The 18,069-nt window shown below is 40.7% G+C and overlaps 1 protein-coding gene across 1 annotated transcript in view; it reads right to left on the bottom strand.

Moving 5' to 3' along the window:
* Window positions 1-18,069, bottom strand: part of PSTPIP2 (proline-serine-threonine phosphatase interacting protein 2) — a 535,836-nt gene that overhangs the window by 19,834 nt on the left and 497,933 nt on the right. Inside the window, exon 12 of the mRNA XM_053701065.1 lies at window positions 2,075-2,150. Within this exon, the coding sequence (XP_053557040.1) occupies window positions 2,075-2,150 (76 nt within the window). The remainder of the gene's footprint in view (window positions 1-2,074; window positions 2,151-18,069) is intronic.

The following is an 18,069-nucleotide window of genomic DNA, read 5'->3' on the forward strand; positions in this document are numbered from 1 at the left end:
CAGAAAAGGGCATTTTTTTTTAAAAAAAAGGCACATTTTTTACTAAACTGGGTACTGGCAGACAGCTGCCAGTACCCAAGATGGCGCCCATTAAGGCAGAGGGGAAGGGTTAGAGAGCTGTTTGGTGGGGGATCAGTGAGGTTGGGGTCTAACGGGGGATCCTACACATCAGCATATGTAAATATGCTTTAAAAAAAAAAAAAAGGCCAAATACCTTTTATTTTAGTACTGGCAGAGTTTCTGCCAATACTTAAGATGGCGGGGACAATTGTGGGGTGGGGGAGGGAAGAGAGCTATTTGGGAGGGATCAGGGGGTCTGATGTTTCAGGTGGGAGGCTGAGCTCTACACTAAAGATAAAATTAACCCTGCAAGCTCCCTACAAGCTACATAATTAACCCCTTCACTGCTAGCCATAATACACGTGTGATGCGCAGCGGCATTTAGAGGCCTTCTAATTACCAAAAAGCAATGCCAAAGCCATATATGTCTGCTATTTCTGAACAAAGGGGATCCCAGAGAAGCATTTACAACCATTTGTGTCATAATTGCACAAGCTGTTTGTAAATAATTTCAGTGAGAAACCTAAAATTGAGAAAAATGTAACGTTTTTTTTAATTTGATCGCATTTGGCGGTGAAATGGTGGCATGAAATATACCAAAATTGGCCTAGATCAATACTTGGGGTTGTCTAATACACTACACTAAAGCTAAAACTACCCCAAAAAGCTCCCTACATGCTCCCTAATTAACCCCTTCACTGCTGGGCATAATACACGTGTGGTGCGCAGTGGCATTTAGCGGCCTTCTAATTACCAAAAAGCAACGCCAAAGTCATATATGTCTGCTATTTCTGAACAAAGGGGATCCCAGAGAAGAATTTACAACCATTTATGCCATAATTGCACAAGCTGTTTGTAAATAATTTAAGTTAGAAACCAAAAGTTTGTGAAAAAATTTGTGAAAAAGTGAATGATTTTTTGTATTTGATCGCATTTGGCGGTGAAATAGTGGCATGAAATGTACCAAAATGGGCCTAGATCAATACTGTGGGTTGTCTACTAAAAAAAAATATATACATGTCAATGGATATTCAGAGATTCCTGAAAGATATCAGTGTTCTAATGTAACTAGCGCTAATTTTGAAAAGAAATGGTTTGGAAATAGCAAAGTGCTACTTGTATTTATGGCCCTATAGTTTACAAAAAAAGCAAAGAACATGTAAACATTGGGTATTTCTAAACTCAGGATAAAATTTAGAAACTATTTAGCATGGGTGTTTTTTGGTGGTTATAGATATGTAACAGATTTTGGGGGTCAAAGTTAGAAAAAGTGTGTTTTTTTCTTCCATTTTTCCCCATATTTTATAAAAAAATTATAGTAAATTATAAGATATGATGATAATAATGGTATCTTCAGAAAGTCCATTTAATGGCAATAAAAACGGTATATAATATGTGTGGGTACAGTAAATGAGTAAGAGGAAAATTACAGCTAAACACAAACACCTCAAAAATGTAAAAATAGCCTTGGTCCCAAACGGACAGAAAATGGAAAAGTGCTTTGGTCATTAAGGGGTTAAAGGGATATTAAACCCTATTTTTTTCTTTCATGAGTCAGAGCATTCAATTTTAAGCAATTTTCTAATTTACTCCTATTATCAATTTTTTTTCGTTCTCTTTCTATCTTTATTTAAAAAGCAGGAATGTAAAGCTTAGGATCTGGCCCGGTTTTGGTTCAGTACCTGGCTAAATGTAACCACCAATAAGCAAGCTGTATCCAAGGTGCTGAACCTTAAATGGGCCGGCTCCTAAGCTCTACATTCCTGCTTTTTAAATAAAGCTAGCAAGAGAACGAAGAAAAACTGATCATAGGAGTAAATTAGACAATTGCTTAAAATTGCCTGCTCTATCTCAATCAGTAAAGAAAAAAAAATGGGTTTAGTGTCCCTTTAACACAAGAACATTTATAAATGTTACTATACTGAAAGGTCACCAGTTTACAGCACTGTAAACTTATACACAAATATCCAGTGCAAAAATGGACAACCTTGGGAAAATACCAGAAAATACCAACCTTATTCCATGTGCAATATGGTTCCTCACAGGTGGGGTCATCTGAGGATTGTAAAAATTTTCATATGGAATCGGTGCTAAAAAATATATGATAAATACATTTTACTTTTATCTGGAGAAAAAAATTAAACAAGGATGTATGACAGATTTTGACAAATGTATTTGAAAGAAACAGTAAACTCAAAATCAAAATTGATGCTTACCAGATAAATTCCTTTCTTTCCTTGCAGGGTGAGTACACGACAATATTCCTTACTGTTGAGAAATACAACACCTGGCCACCAGAAGGAGGCAAAGAAACCCCAGCCAAAGGCTTAAATATCCCTCCCACTTGCCCTATCCCTAGTCATTCAGCAGAGGGAACGAGGAAAAGTAGGAGAAACATCAGGGTATAAAGGTGCAAGAAGAATAACAAAAATGGAGCCGTCCAAAAAAATCTAACAGGCGGGGTCATGGACTCTCCCTGCCAGAAAAGAAAGGAATTTATGTGGTAAGTATACTTTTTTTTTTTCCATAAGGCAGGGAGAGTCAACATCGATATTCCTTACTGTTGGGAAAACAATACCCAAGCTCCAGAGGACACTGAAGGAATAACAGGAGGGAATAAAAAAAAGGCGGACCCTAATCTGAGGGCACCACAGCCTGCAAAACCTTTCTCCCGAAAGCTGCTTCAGCTGAAGCAAAAACATCAAATTTGTAAAATTTTGAAAAAGTTTGTAAGGCGGACCAGGTAGCCGCCTTACAAATCTAATCCATAGAGGCTTCGTTCTTAAAAGCCCAGGAAGAAGCAACTGCTCTAGTGGATTGAGCCGTAATCCTCTCGGGAGGCTGCTGTACTGCTTTCTCATAAGCGGATGACACTTCTCAACCAGAAAGACAAGGAAGACGTAGTGGCCTTCTGCACCCTACGTTGACCCGCATAAATGACAAACAAAGATGAAGATTGTCTGAACTCCTTAGTAGCCTGAAGGTAAAACTTCAAAGCATGAACCACATCCAAATTGTGAAGCAAACGTTCCTTCACTGAAGAAGGATTGGAACACAAGGAAGGGACAACAATCTCTTGATTGATGTTACGATCTGACACCACCTTAGGAAGGAAACCTAACTAGTACGTAAAACCGCCTTATCGGCATGAAAAACAAGGTAAGGTTGGTCACACTGTAAAGCCAAAATCTCAGAGACTCTGCGAGCCAAGGCAATGGCTAATAGAAAAAAAAACTTTTTGCCTGCTGCAAAACACAAAGAACAAGATTGAGACTACAAGGCGGAGTCACAGGTTAAAACACAGATCTGATCCCATTCAGAGCGTTAACAAAGGACTGCACATCTGGAAGCTCAGCTAATCTTTTATGCAGCAACACCGACAGGGCCGATATCTGTCCCTTCAGAGAACTGGCAGACAGACCTTTCTCCAAACCATCCTGGAGAAAAGATAACATTCTGGCAACTTTTACCTTATGCCAAGAAAAACTACTCTCCTCACAACAGTGCAGGTAAGTTCGTCATACCTTATGGTAGATACGCTGAGTAACCGGCTTACAAGCTTGAATCAAAGTGTCTATGACACGTTTTAGAGAATCCTCTCCTGGCTAGGACTAAGCGTTTAATCTCCACCCAGTAAGCCTCAGAGAATCTAGATTTTGATGCCCATTCTAGGATTGGGGACACCTCCCTCATTGCTAAGGAACTTCTCATTCCTCCCTGATGGTTGATGTAAGCAATCATCATTATATTGTCTGATTGGAATCTGATAAACTGGGTCGAACCCAGAAGAGACCAAGCCTTCAGCACTTTGAAGATTGCCCATAGTTCCAAAATATTAATAGGAAGAGTGGACTCCTCCTGAGTTCACAAACCTTGTGCCTTCCTGGCACTCCAGACTGCTCCCCAGCCTGAAAGGCTGGCATCCATAGTCACAATCTCTAAGGACGGTCTCAAGAAGCACGTGCCTCGAGACAGGTGATCTTGACAAAGCCACCAAGAGAGTGAATCTCTCGACAGGCTGTCCAATATGATCTATTGTGACAGGTCTGAATGATCGCCAATCCACTGTCTCAGCATGCATAGTTATAAAGGTCTGAGACGGAATCTGGCAAAAGGAATGATGTCCATATAAGACACCATGAGTCCAATCACCTCCATGCATTGGGCCACCAAAAATCTTAAGGCGGCCTGGAGGGCAAGGCACGCTGATGTCAGCTTGCAACGTCTCTGATCTGTTAGAAAGATACTCATGGATACCGAGTCTATAACCATACCCAGGAAATTCACCCTGGAATTTGGAGTAAGAGAACCCTTTTCCAGGTTTATCTTCCATCCATGAGACCGAAGAAGACTCAGAAGAAATTCCAAGTGATCCTTTGCCAGATGAAAAGATGGTGCCTGTACCAAGATATCATCCAGGTACGGTGCTACTGCAATTTCTTGGGTTCTGGCCACCGCCATAAGAGCACCCAAAACCTTTCGAAATATACTGGGTGCAGTTTCTAAGACAAACAGACATGCTATGAACTTGAAGTGCTGATCCAGAAACCTTAGGAACTGAAAATTATCCTTGTGGATCAGAACATGCAGGTATGCATCCTTCAGATCGATGGTAGTCATAAATTGTCCTTTCTGAACCAGGGGAAGGATTTATCTGATCATTTCTATCTTGAAGGAGGGGACGCTTAGAAATTTGTTTAGGCACTTCAAGTCCAGAATTGGACAATAAGTTCCCTCCTTTTTGGGAACCATAAAGAGGTTTGAATAGAACCCCAGACCTCTTTCTGATGCAGGTACCGGCACTATTATTCCTAGGGAGGATAGATCCCTTACACAATCTAAAAAGGCTGTCCTCTTCTCTGGTCTTGTAGACAGTCTAGAGAGGAGGAATCTGCCCCTGGGTGGATGAGATTTGAATCCTATCCTGTATCCTTGAGATACAACCTCCAGTACCCAAGGGTCCTGAACATCCTGAAACCAAGCGTCTGAGAAAAATGACAGTCTGCCCCCTACTCGATCCGATCCCAGATTGGGAGCCGCCCCTTCATGCAGATTTGTTATCTGTGGGCTTCTTAGTCTGCTTGGACTTATTCCAGGGCTTCCAGGTTCTCTTGGGTTGCTAAGGCTTGGAGGACAATTGAGTTCTCTGGGATTTGTCCGAACGAAAGGAACAAAAATTAGAGGACTGCCGTCCCTTAGTTCTGTTTTTCTTATCTTGCGGAAGGCAAGCACCCTTTCCTCCAGTAACAGTGAGAATTATAGAGTCCATATCTGGACCAAACAAAACTTTCCCCTTGAAAGATAAGGAAAGGAGTCTGGATTTAGAAACCATATCCGCAGACCAAGATTTCAAACAGAGGGCTCTGCGAGATAGAACCGCAAAACCTGAAGCCTTTGTGTTCAGACATATAATCTGCATATTTGCATCACAGATAAAGGAATTGTCAATTCTTAGAGCCTTAATCCTCTCCTGAATATCCTCGAGGGGAGAGTCCACCTTGATAAGCTCTGACAGAGAGTCACACCAGCAGGTGGCGGCCCCGGTCACAGCGGAAACTGCCGCCACCGGTTGAAACAAAAATCCTGTGTGTTGGAACATTCTTCTCAGAAAACTTTTCAACTTCTTGTCCATGGACTCCCTGAAGGAAAAACTATCTTCCAAAGGGATAGTGGTACGCTTGGCTAGAGTCAAAATGGCACTATCCACCTTAAGGAAGGAACCCCAAAATTCAAGCTGAGAATCAGGGACCGGGAATAACTTTTTAAAAGTTGACGAAGGGGAAAAAGGAGTTTTACCTCTTTCCCGTTCACTACTGATAATATTCGCCATGGAACTGGGACAGAAAAAGTTTGTGGAACCTTTCTGTCCTCATAAACCCTGTCTAACTTTGTTATCTTGGGATTGTGTTGCTTTTGGAACCTCTAATGTAGACAAAACCTCCTTTAAAAAAAAAGGCAGGTGTTCAATCTTAAATCTTAAGGAGGGCTCCTCGGAAGGAGGGGGTTTAGTACATGAAGTCTCCGACTCTGAAAGCTCACCCTCTGAAGCTACAGAGGTTAACTTATCCTCAGGCAACTGAGACATACTGGCTATGTAGAACTATGTTTAACCTTTCTCTTACGTTTCCCAGAGCTAGGTAAGAAATTCAGGGCCGCAGACACAGCTGATTGTAACTCCGTGGTAAAGTCAGCAGGGGAAAAGCCTCCTCCAGTTGGAGTATTAGGCATGCCACGGGGAACTGCATGTGAAGCATTTTGAGGGGATAGGGTAGACATCTCCCGGACTACAGAATTCTGAGAGGATGAAGGCTCAGAGGGACTAATTATGCTAGGGGGGTTAGCAGATTTAGCTCCCTTCTTAGATTTTGAACGTTACCCAGGCAATTGGAACAAAATTGAGCAGGTGGACAAACCACCACCTCCTCACAATATAAACAGGTATTATTATTTATAATAGAAGGTGCAGAACCTTGTAACATATTATCAGAGTCCTCCATTGCTGAAGCTGCAATCCCACAGTATGGGAAAAATGTAAACAATTCCTCCAGGACAAATTTTAATTCATAAAAAGAGGCACCTTTATAACCCCAATGGCTGGGGCACTCACCACCTCCTAGACCCAGATAGTTATAGGACACTCTCCGTAAAAATTGCCAGAGTTCCAGCAGTAAGATCACAAGGAAAACGTAAGGAGCTGCACTCGATTACGTGGTGCGTAAAAAGGGACCTCCCCTGCTATAAGAAAAAGCGTGCAAAGCTATTAGAAGCTGCGCAACTCACAAAAACGAAAGTGAAACCTGTTTGCCCCATTGCCAAAAAAGTATGCAGTCTATTTGAGCCTAAACCTTCACAAAGTGTTCCATAGAGAACAAGGCAGTACATATATAAATATATATCCCCAAACTGTTCCAAATTAATCTCTGAAATCAAAGAGATATTAACCCTTGATCCTATTGAGGTTAGGAGTCACACTGTGACCCTAATAAAAGGAGTCCCTGCTAAATAGTAAAATAAAGCAGACTTACCCTCCAGGATCTATGCTGCGGAACAGATACAGCCTCTCAAGTGTGACAGCCTTGCCGCGGTGTTCTGACAGGGACCTGAGTGTGGAAAGGCAAGCAGTGTAACTCGTTAACACTGATTGCCCAGGAGCTGCTAGATAGACAGTCTGGATCGATTCACAGAAAAACTTTCCCTGTATCTCCAGACTAACATTCATCAATACTCTCACTGAGAGGTTTATATGATTACTTAAAACTCCAGTCCTTTCTTGAAGGGAACATACCCATTTAAGGACTATCCAAATCTTCTGACACTTCTCTGCCATCCTCCTCTAGTGAGGAAAGACAAATAATAACTGTGGATGGGGGAAAGGGAGGGACAGTTAAGCCTTTGGCTGGGGTGTCTATGCCTCCTCCTGGTGGCCAGGTGTTGTATTTCCCAACAGTAAGGAATAAAGTCGTGTACTCTCCCTGCCTTATGGAAAGAAATTAAACTTTCAACATGTAGATAGAGCATGCAATTTTAAACAACCTTTCATTTTACTTCTATTATCTAATTTGCTTTTGTTCTATTTGTATCCTTTGTTAAAATGCTCAGGAGCAATACTGAAAACTGGGATGTTGTTGGTAATTGGTAGTTGCACATAGCTTACTTGATGTGTTAAGCTAGCTCCCAGTAGTGTATTGCTGCTCCTATATCTCCTTAGCCCAAAAAGGCATATATATATATATATATATATATATATATAAAATATATATATATATATATATATATATATATATATATATATATATATATATATGTCATGTGGTACTTTGCCTATTGCACTGCACTACATACAGTATATATAAATTGGAGCTGCAGAAAGCTCCAGCAGTCTGGGCTGTTAAAGTGAATGTCAATTATCACTGTTTTGATGCCTCCAAATAATTAGTTTTTTGTGTATTAGATAAACCGCCACTTTTTAAAAAATATTAAAAAAAACAATGATTTTGTATATATTTATATGACCAACGTGATGCCGTTTGCTAGCCCAACTCCTCCCAGCCGTTACTTATTACTTGTCCTCAGTGTGACGTATAGAGCGGTCCCACCCGCTCTATACGTATCCTTGAAGCGCACTCCTGTCTAGTTTTGCAACAGCGCATGTGTGCTAAGCCGATATTGTAGCAGTGACAGTATAGGTTACATCAGCTATAATAACACCGCACAGTCAGACTGCTTCAGGACATCTTGTTACAAACAGCTGGGAAAGGTCCAGTTTACACAATACTTTAATTAACCAATTGCCAAAAACAATTATTTTAACATCCCATAAGAATATAAAGATGCTGCTTATCACCAGGACATGACAGATCTTATAGCATCACACGTATCACTCTAAATGATGTTCTAAACTATTGTGTCATGAACGTGAACGTGCGTCGCCGTCTAAGCTGATTAGCAAATGTCAGCTTTAACGCATGCGCATTAGGAGAGTGTGACATTTTTAAAAAGGGGTTTGTCCCCCTGGGGGGAATCAATGATTGGTCAAAATTATGGATCAGAATCTGTCACCCAAATATCAAAGATGGCGGGCGGAGAAACTTTACTGCGATCGAGGAGATAAAAAGGTACTTTTTAGACAAAAGAAAGGATTGCATACAAAATGATAAATTAAAGTTCATCTATTTTTTAAAGTTGATTACTGTGGCGTTCAGTGAAAAGACTGAATTTACAGTCACTTTAAGTTACAGCCAAGAGCTGGAGTTCCTGATCGTTACAGACAATGACACTGTGTGTGTCACTGTCTGTAAATATCATCTGCTGGTGCCGGCGGGAGGTGTGGGAGGGAATCCGGGAGGCAGGTGTGCGGTCGAGCAGCGGAGGGAGGGGGGAGGGAGTAGGAGGGCACTGCGCCAAAAGTAAAATAAAGGGAGAGGGAGGGATGGGGCAGCTACACTACAGAAAAAGGGGTTTGGGGGATCCCTAACTGAGGACTGCCGGAGATGGGGAGGAGGAGGAACCACTACACTACAATAATAATATATATATATATATATATTTTTTTTTAAATGATATATAAAGGGTTTTATAGGTACTGGCCGACAGCTGGTGGACAATAGTTAGAGGGGGGATGGTAAGAGAGCTGATTGGGAGGGATCAGGGGGGTTGGAGGGTAAGGGGCGATCCTACACTGCAGGAAAAAATATATTTAATTAAAAAAAAAAAAACTTACATTTTCATATTGGCAGACTGCCTGCCAGTACCTAAGATGGTGGTGACCAGTGAGGGGTGAGGGAGGGAAGAAAGCTGTGTGGGAGGGATCAGGCAGGGATCAGGGGGTGGGAAGTGTCAGGTAGAAGGGTAATCTCTACACTAAAGCTAAAATGAACCTTACAAGCTATCTGATAAACCCCTTCACTGCTGGGAATAATAAAAGTTTGGTGCGCAGCTGCAATTATGGGCCTTCTAGTTACCAAAAAGCAATGGGAAAGCCATATATGTCTGCTATCTCTGAACAAAGGGGATCACAGAGAAGCTTTTACAATCATTTGTGCCATGATTGCACAAGCAGTATGTAAATAATTTCTGTGAGAAACCCAAAGTTTGTGAAAAAGTTAACCATTTTTTTTATTTGATCGCATTTGGCAGGGAAATGGTGGCATCTAATATACCAAAATGTGCCTAGATCAATACCTTGGGTTGTTTACTTAAGAATATATATATTTAGTTTTGACAGGTAAATAAAAAAAAAACAAGGCTCTATTTCTGTTTAAATTGAGTGATAGCAAAAATGCTAAAAATTCTCCGGTATTTTGTGTAAGTTTTTGTCTGAAAGTCCCGGTAGTGAAGGGGTTAAAAAAAGGTTACCAAGGGAATAAAGCAAATTTGATTATAGAATTAAAATTGGAAAGTTGTTTAAAATTGTATGCTCTAAAGCTTGTTAGGAAAAAAAAATGTATGCTCTATCTGGATCATGAAAGAAAAAATCTGGATTTTAAACCTGAACAAAAAAACAGCTTGATAAATGTTTACAGATTTATTTTTAATTTTCACAATTACAAAAGGCCAGATTACAAGTAGCAAGCTGTTTAGTGTTTTCGCTTGAGCGTAGAATTCTCTACAAGTAATCTTTTTGCGAGCTTCGTGTTTACGCTCTTATTACAAGTTGAAAGTAAAAAGTTTGTGCACAAGCGAAAGCCAATGACTAACTGAGGGACGTATCGATAACTCGACCACATTAACGTATTCTTCGCATAGACTTCAATGGAGGAAGAAGAAGACGCTAACATAACAGGAGTTATTAATATTTTACATTCCAATGTTCTTCATATACAAAAAAAAAATAATAATATTACTAAATAATTATTTCTATGTATATCTGATAATATTAATGTAAAATAGATATATATACCTACAAATCTATAGGAATAGATTTAAATGTATAGGTATATACAGATACAATACAAATAGCATAGGAATGTTAAATAAGTGCAGTAAATATACAGTAAAACACATAAATACATATGTAAACACATACCTATATATACAGTATCTAACAAAAGTGAGTACACCCCTCACATTCTGAAGAAATGATACTTTGCTACAATGTAGTGAGTGTAGAACCTGTATAACAGTGTTCATTTGCTGTCTCCTCAAAATAACTCAACGCACAGCCATTAATGTCTAAACCGTTGGCAACAGTAGTGAGTACACCCCTAAGTGGAAATGTCCAAATTGGGCCCAAAGTGTCAATATTTTGTGTGGCCACCATTATTTTCCAGCACTGCCTTAACCCTCTTGGGAATGGAGTTCACCAGAGCTTCACAGGTTGCCACTGGAGTCCTTTTCCACTCCTCCATGATGACATCATGGAGCTGGTGGATGATAGAGACCTTGTGCTCCCCACCTTCTGTTTGAGGATGCCCCACAGATGCCCAATATGGTTTAGGTCTAGAGACATGCTTGGCCAGTCCATCACCTTTACCCTCAGCTTCTTTAGCAAAGCAGTGGTCATCTTAGAAGTGTGTTTGGGTCGTTATCATGTTGGGATACTGCCCAGCGGCCCAGTCTCTGAAGTGAGGGGATCATGCTCTGCTTCAGTATGTCACAGTGCATGTTGGCATTCATGGTTCCCTCAATGAACTGTAGCTTCCCAGTACCGGCAGCACTCATGCAGGCCCAGAACATGACATTCCCACCACCATGCTTGACTGGAGCAAGACACACTTGTCTTTGTACTCCTCCCTGGTTGCCGCCACACATGCTTGACACCATCTGAACCAAATAAGTTTATCTTGGTCTCATCGGACCACAGGACATAGTTCCAGTAATCCATGTCCTTAGTCTTCTTGTCTTCAGCAAACTGTTAGCGGGCTTTCTTGTGCATCATCTTTAGAAGAGGCTTCCTTCTGGGAAGACAGCCATGCAGACCAATTTGGTGCAGTGTGCGGCGTATGGTCTGAGCACTGACAGGCTGACCCCCACCCCTTCAACCTCTGCAGCAATGCTGGCAGCACTCATATGTCTATTTCCCAAAGACAACCTCTGGATATGACACTGAGCATGTGCACTCAACTTCATTGGTCGACCATGGCGAGGCCTGTTCTGAGTGGAACTTGTCCTGTGAAACCGCTGTATGGTCTTGCCCACCGTGCTGCAGCTCAGTTTCAGGGTCTTGTCAATCTACTTATAGCCTAAGCCATCTTTATGTAGAGCAACAATTCTTTTTTTTAGATCCTCAGAGTGTTCTTTGCCATGAGGTGCCATGTTGAACTTCCAGTGACCAGTATGAGACAGTGTGAGAGTGATAACACCACATTTAACACACCTGCTCCTCATTCATACCTGAGACCTTGTAACGCTAACGAGTCACATGACACCGGGGAGGGAAAATGGCTAACTAGGGCCCAATTTGGACATTTCCACTTAGGGGTGTACTCACTTTTGTTGCCAACGGTTTAGACATTAATGGCTGTGTGTTGAGTTATTGTAAGGGGACAGTAAAGTTACACTGTTATACAGGCTGTACACTCACTACTTTACATTGTAGGAAAGTGTCATTTCTTCAGTGTTGTTACATGAAAAGATATAATAAAATATTTACAAAAATGTGAGACGTATATATATATATATATATATATATATATATATATATATATATATATATGTGTTAGAGCCCTTTTTTACCAAACAAATTATACCATATATCTTTGAGCCCTTATAACTTTTTTAAAATAATTTTTATCAGATACTCAGTGGTCGATTTATTAAACAGCGGATGCAGCATCGACGCCCCATCATTTCTGGTCCGCCAGAAACAGAAGTTAAGAAGCAGCAGTCATTTTTGGTGACGGACTGAAATCATCCAGATCCGATCGGGATGATTGATGGCCCCTTCTAGCGGCCGATTGGCCGTGAGTGAGCAGGGGGCGGCATTGCACAAGCATTTCACCAGAAAAAACATATCGCTCATGCACAAATGTTAGCGTGACACTTATAATCTAACCCTAAGGGGCCTATTTATTAATGTGCAAGCAGACATGATATGATGTAGCATATCATGTCCGCCGCAAATCGATAATGCCGCCCCCTGTAGATTCGTGTCCAGGCAGCAGCTAGCAGGGGTGTCAATCAACCCGGTCTTTAGACTGCTGCTTCATAACGTCTGTTTGGCTCGCCAAAAACAAGGGGCATCAAGCCCTATTCTGAGCTTGATAATTCGCCCCCTAAATCTTTAGAAATCTTTGATTATGGAAAAATACTGAAAAATAACACATTGTACAGCTTATTATGTTTCTGAGTCTTAATAAAAAAGCAAGAAAAACAATCTTACCCAATAACATGCAATGATGGAAATATTAGTCATAATACCTAAACTCTGCTGCTAACTTCCTTTTATACCCACTATCTGGTTAATTTCATTGAAGAAAACTTTATTTGCCACATTTCAACTTTGTTAGATTGACTAATTACTCATCACTTTAGCATTTTTTGTGGTACTTTATCATGGTACATTTCACTTACATGGTTTCATTAAGCACCTGTTATTGTATACATGGAGGTTAGGTAAGAGACCGTGGCTCTGTTACTCTATACGAAAGCTGGATCAATTCATAACACATATTGTAAAACATCCACAATAATATAGTTCAAAATCAGAATGCAGCAGGGGTGTATGTAGCCTTGGCAACAAGGCACTTGCCTAGGGCAGCAGATTTGGGGGGGAGCAGCACTTTTTAAATCACTACACACACTTCATAAACAGATACACTCACCATATATACACACATACACACAAGCACTTGGACATTTACTTTAGAAATTAGGGGGTGGGGGGCAGCAGAATTTTGAGTGCCTAGGGCAGCACAAAACCTAAATAAGCCACTGGAATGCAGCAAATACATTTATGACATTAAAATATAAAAAATGCAATATGCTGTCTTACAAAAAAACCAAACAAGCAGATGGTGCTAGAATAAAGTAATCTCTAAAACTCTATATCATTTGTTTTATGCAGTTTTATATTCTTTTAAAGGGATATGGAACCCAAAAATGTTCTTTCATGAGTCAGATAGAGCAGCAATTTTAAACAACTTTCTAATTTACTTCTATTATCAATTTTTCTTGGTATCTTTTGTTGAAAAGCAGGGATGTAAGCTTAGGGGCCAGCCCATTTCTGGAGCACTGTATGGCAGCAGTTTTGCAAGAATGTTATCCATTTGCAAGAGCACTATTTCCTGTCATTTAGTGCTCCAGATGCCTACCTAGGTATCTCTTCAACACAGAATATCATGAGAACAAAACAAATTTGATAATAGAAGTAAATTGGAAACTTTTTTTAAATGGTATTTTCTGTCTGAATCACAAAATATTTTTGGGGGGCTTCATTTCCCTTTAAGCATTTTTGTTTAGTGTTAAAGGGACATTAAACACTAGATAGAATTATGCATTCAAAGAAAAGATTAGTCTGAGCGTAACATGTAGCACTGGGTTAGTGCGCAAGTGATACATTTTTACTTTCAACTTGTAATATGGGCGCTACCCAACATGCGCAAAAAGCTTACTTCTAGCGGAGTTAGAACGTGAGCGGGAGCACAAAATGCAGCTACACTTGTAATCTAAATTGGTTGATCTTGCAGAGAGAACAGATCTCATTTTCATACCAGTCTATATAAACACAAATGCTTTCTTATCTCTGAGATAACAATTCAAAATGAACATGTTGCTGTCTATCTCTCCCTCCCCCACCTCCACTGGGAGTGTGATTTCTTCTCCTGGATATTTTTACATATCTTTTCTCTACCCACTCCAGCAGGTAAAATGAATCATTGGGTACCTGCTAAAGGAGTAAACATTTTCTAATACACTGTGGGACTGCTTTTTCAGCTAAAGTACTACTGCTTATTTTTTGCTCAGTAGTGCTGAGGGCCACACAATGACCCATGGAGGGCCACATATACTTTTAGGGCCATAGACTGGATCAACATAGTTTACACAAATGTAAAAGGATGGGTACAGGATATTGTGCTCAGGCCCCTACTAGAGAACTTTTGTGGTTTGCCAAAAAAAGATTCTTCCTGTTTCTAGTGTCCATATCAGTAGTGAAAAGCTTTTGATCGTATGCCCTTTTTTGGCAGCACAGATCTGCTCACAAACCGTGGGCAATACAGTATTTGTATAAGTAACACACGAGATGTTGCTTTAGCTTGTGGGCTTATAATTTATAAACACCCCCACATACAAAAAATGATCAGCCCAAACAAATAGACCAGAACTGGTACTAACAGCTGCTACTTGGCTGCATTTTACATCTGACTTTTGACTAGGGGAATTACACTGAGTTCCAAAGCACTGGCATTATTCAGAAGCAGAAACAAAAAAACTAAATAACAATGTGTGAAAAACATTACGTGGAAGTCAAACGTTTTTCTTTTATAACAGGCAGATGATCTTTAGTGTAATGATCCAAAGTCCACTCACATTTTTTTTTTTTTTTAACGAGATACGAAATGTTAAGGCTAAACTTTAATGAATCAGCTAGAGCTTAGAATACAATAAAAAAAATGTGTTTTTTAAAAAATGATTTCTCTATTCATATTGACCTATTTCTCTTCGTATCCTGTGTCAAAACTTAGGGGCATATTTATCAAGTTCCGTATGGAGCATGATGTCCCGTGTTTCCGGCGAGCCTTTAGGCTCTCCGGAAACAGAAGTTATGAAGCAGCGGTCTAAAGACAGCTGCTCCATAACCTGTCCGCCTGCTCTGAGGCCGCGGACAAAAATCAACAGAAATCAACCCGATCAAATACGATCGGGTTGATTGACACCCCCTGCTAGCGGACGATTGGCCGTGAATCTGCAGGGGGCGGTATTACACCAGCGGTTCACAAGAACTGCTGGTGCAATGATAAATGCAGAGAGCGTATGCTGTCGGCATTTATCGATGTGCGGCAGACATGATGCGCTATATCGGATCATGTCCACTCGCACCATCATAAATAGGCCCCTTAGCCTTTTTTTATGAGGGCATATTTAAGTATGCTCAGAAGGGTGCACATATTGATCAACATATGGCAGCAGTGTATGCAAGTAAATTTGTTACTATATTATACATATAGTGCTCAGGACATGTGCACGCTCCTGAGCCTACCTCAGTATGCCTTCACAGAAAAAAAGCTGAGGTTTAACCCCTTAGTGACCAGAGCACTTTTCCATTTTCTGTCCGTTTGGGACCAAGGCTATTTTTACATTTTTGCGGTGTTTGTGTTTAGCTGTAATTTTCTTCTTACTCATTTACTGTACCCACACATATTATATACCGTTTTTCTCGCCATTAAATGGACTTTCTAAAGATACCATTATTTTCATCATATCTTATAATTTACTATAAAAAAAATTATAAAATATGAGGAAAAAATGGAAAAAAACACACTTTTTCTAACTTTGACCCCCAAAATCTGTTACATATCTAAAACCACCAAAAAACACCCATGCTAAATAGTTTCTAAATTTTGTCCTGAGTTTAGAAATACCCAATGTTTACATGTTCTTTGCTTTTTTTGCAAGTTATAGGGCCATAAATACAAGTAGCACTTTGCTATTTCCAAACCATTTTTTTCCAAAATTAGCGCTAGTTACATTAGAACACTGATATCTTTCAGGAATCCCTGAATATCCCTTGACAAGTATATATTTTTTTTTAGTAGACATCCCAAAGTATTGATCTAGGCCAATTTTGGTATATTTCATACCACCATTTCACCGCCAAATGCGATCAAATACAAAAAATTGTTCACTTTTTCACAAATTTTTTCACAAACTTTAGGTTTCTCACTGAAATCATTTACAAACAGCTTGTGCAATTATGGCATAAATGGTTGTAAATTCCTCTCTGGGATCCCCTTTGTTCAGAAATAGCACACATATATGGCTTTGGCGTTGCTTTTTGGTAATTAGAAGGCCGCTAAATGCCACTGCGCACCACAAGTGTATCATGCCCAGCAGTTAAGGGGTTAATTAGGGAGCTTTTAGGGAGCTTGTAGGGTTAATTTTAGCTTTAGTGTAGTGTAGTAGACAACCCCAAGTATTGATCTAGGCACATTTTGGTATATTTCATGCCACCATTTCACCGCCAAATGCGATCAAATTAAAAAAAACGTAAAATTTTTCACAATTTTAGGTTTCTCACTGAAATCATTTACAAACAGCTTGTGCAATTATGGCACAAATGGTTGTAAATGCTTGTCTGGGATCCCCTTTGTTCAGAAATAGCAGACATATATGACTTTGGCGTTGCTTTCTGGTAATTAGAAGGCCACTAAATCCTGTTGCGCCTCACACGTGTATTATGGCTAGCAGTGAAAGGGTTAATTAGGGAGTTTGTAGTGAGCTTGCAGGGTTAATTTTAGCTTTAGTGTAGAGATCAGCCTCCCATCTGACACATCCCACCCCCTGATCCCTCCCAAACAGCTCCCTTCCCTCCCCCACCCCACAATTGTCCCCGCCATCTTAAGTACTGGCAGAAAGTCTGCCAGTACTAAAATAAAAGGGTTTTTAAAAAAAAATGAAATTGTTTTTTAGCATATTTACATATGCTACTGTGTAGGATCCCCCCCTTAGCCCCCAACCTCCCTGATCCCCCCCAAAACCGCTCTCTAACCCTCCCCTCTGCCTTATTGGGGGCCATCTTGGGTACTGGCAGCTGTCTGCCAGTACCCAGTTTACAATAAAAAGTGCTTTTTTTGTTTTTTTTTTGTTTTTTTCTGTAGTGTAGCTTCCCCCAACCCCCCACCCCCCACCCCCCACAAACAAACCCCCACCACCTTGCTGATTGTTTGGATTTTATTTTTTATTATATTTTTTATTTCCCCATTTTCTGCAGTGTAGCGGTTCCCACCCGCTCCCTCCCCGTGCACGCGCCCGCCCCCACCCTCCCGTGCACGCGCGCGCGCGCCCGTGCGCGCCCCCAGCCACCCCCGCCCACGATCCCGCCCCCCTTCAGATCCACATGGCCATCGATGGCCGCCACCCGCCTCCCGGTCCGGCTCCCACCCACCAACGCAGGTAGCCACCGATCTCCGGTGCAGAGAGGGCCACAGAGTGGCTCTCTCTGCACCGGATGACTTAAAAAGGTTATTGCAGGATGCCTCCATATCGAGGCATCACTGCAATAACCGGAAAGCAGCTGGAAGCGAGCAGGATCGCTTCCAGCTGCTTTCCACACTGAGGACGTGCAGGGTACGTTCTCAGGCATTAACTGCCTTTTTTCTGAGGACGTACCCTGCACGTCCTCAGTCGTTAAGGGGTTAACAAAAAATACCAAGAGAAGGGTACATATGATTATAGAAGAAGATTTTAAAATTGTATTCTCTATCTGAATCATGAAAGTTTAATTTTGACTTATCTGAGCCTTTTACACTAAAACGCCCAGGAATTGTTAAAGCTGAAAGGGCCTTCTAGATACTAGTACACAAGTCTGCAGTGATTTTCCAAAAATACAGGTGCAAATCCCCAACTCAGGAA

This window comes from Bombina bombina, chromosome 2 (genome assembly GCF_027579735.1).
Source record: "Bombina bombina isolate aBomBom1 chromosome 2, aBomBom1.pri, whole genome shotgun sequence".
In the NCBI taxonomy this organism is placed as follows: domain Eukaryota; kingdom Metazoa; phylum Chordata; class Amphibia; order Anura; family Bombinatoridae; genus Bombina; species Bombina bombina.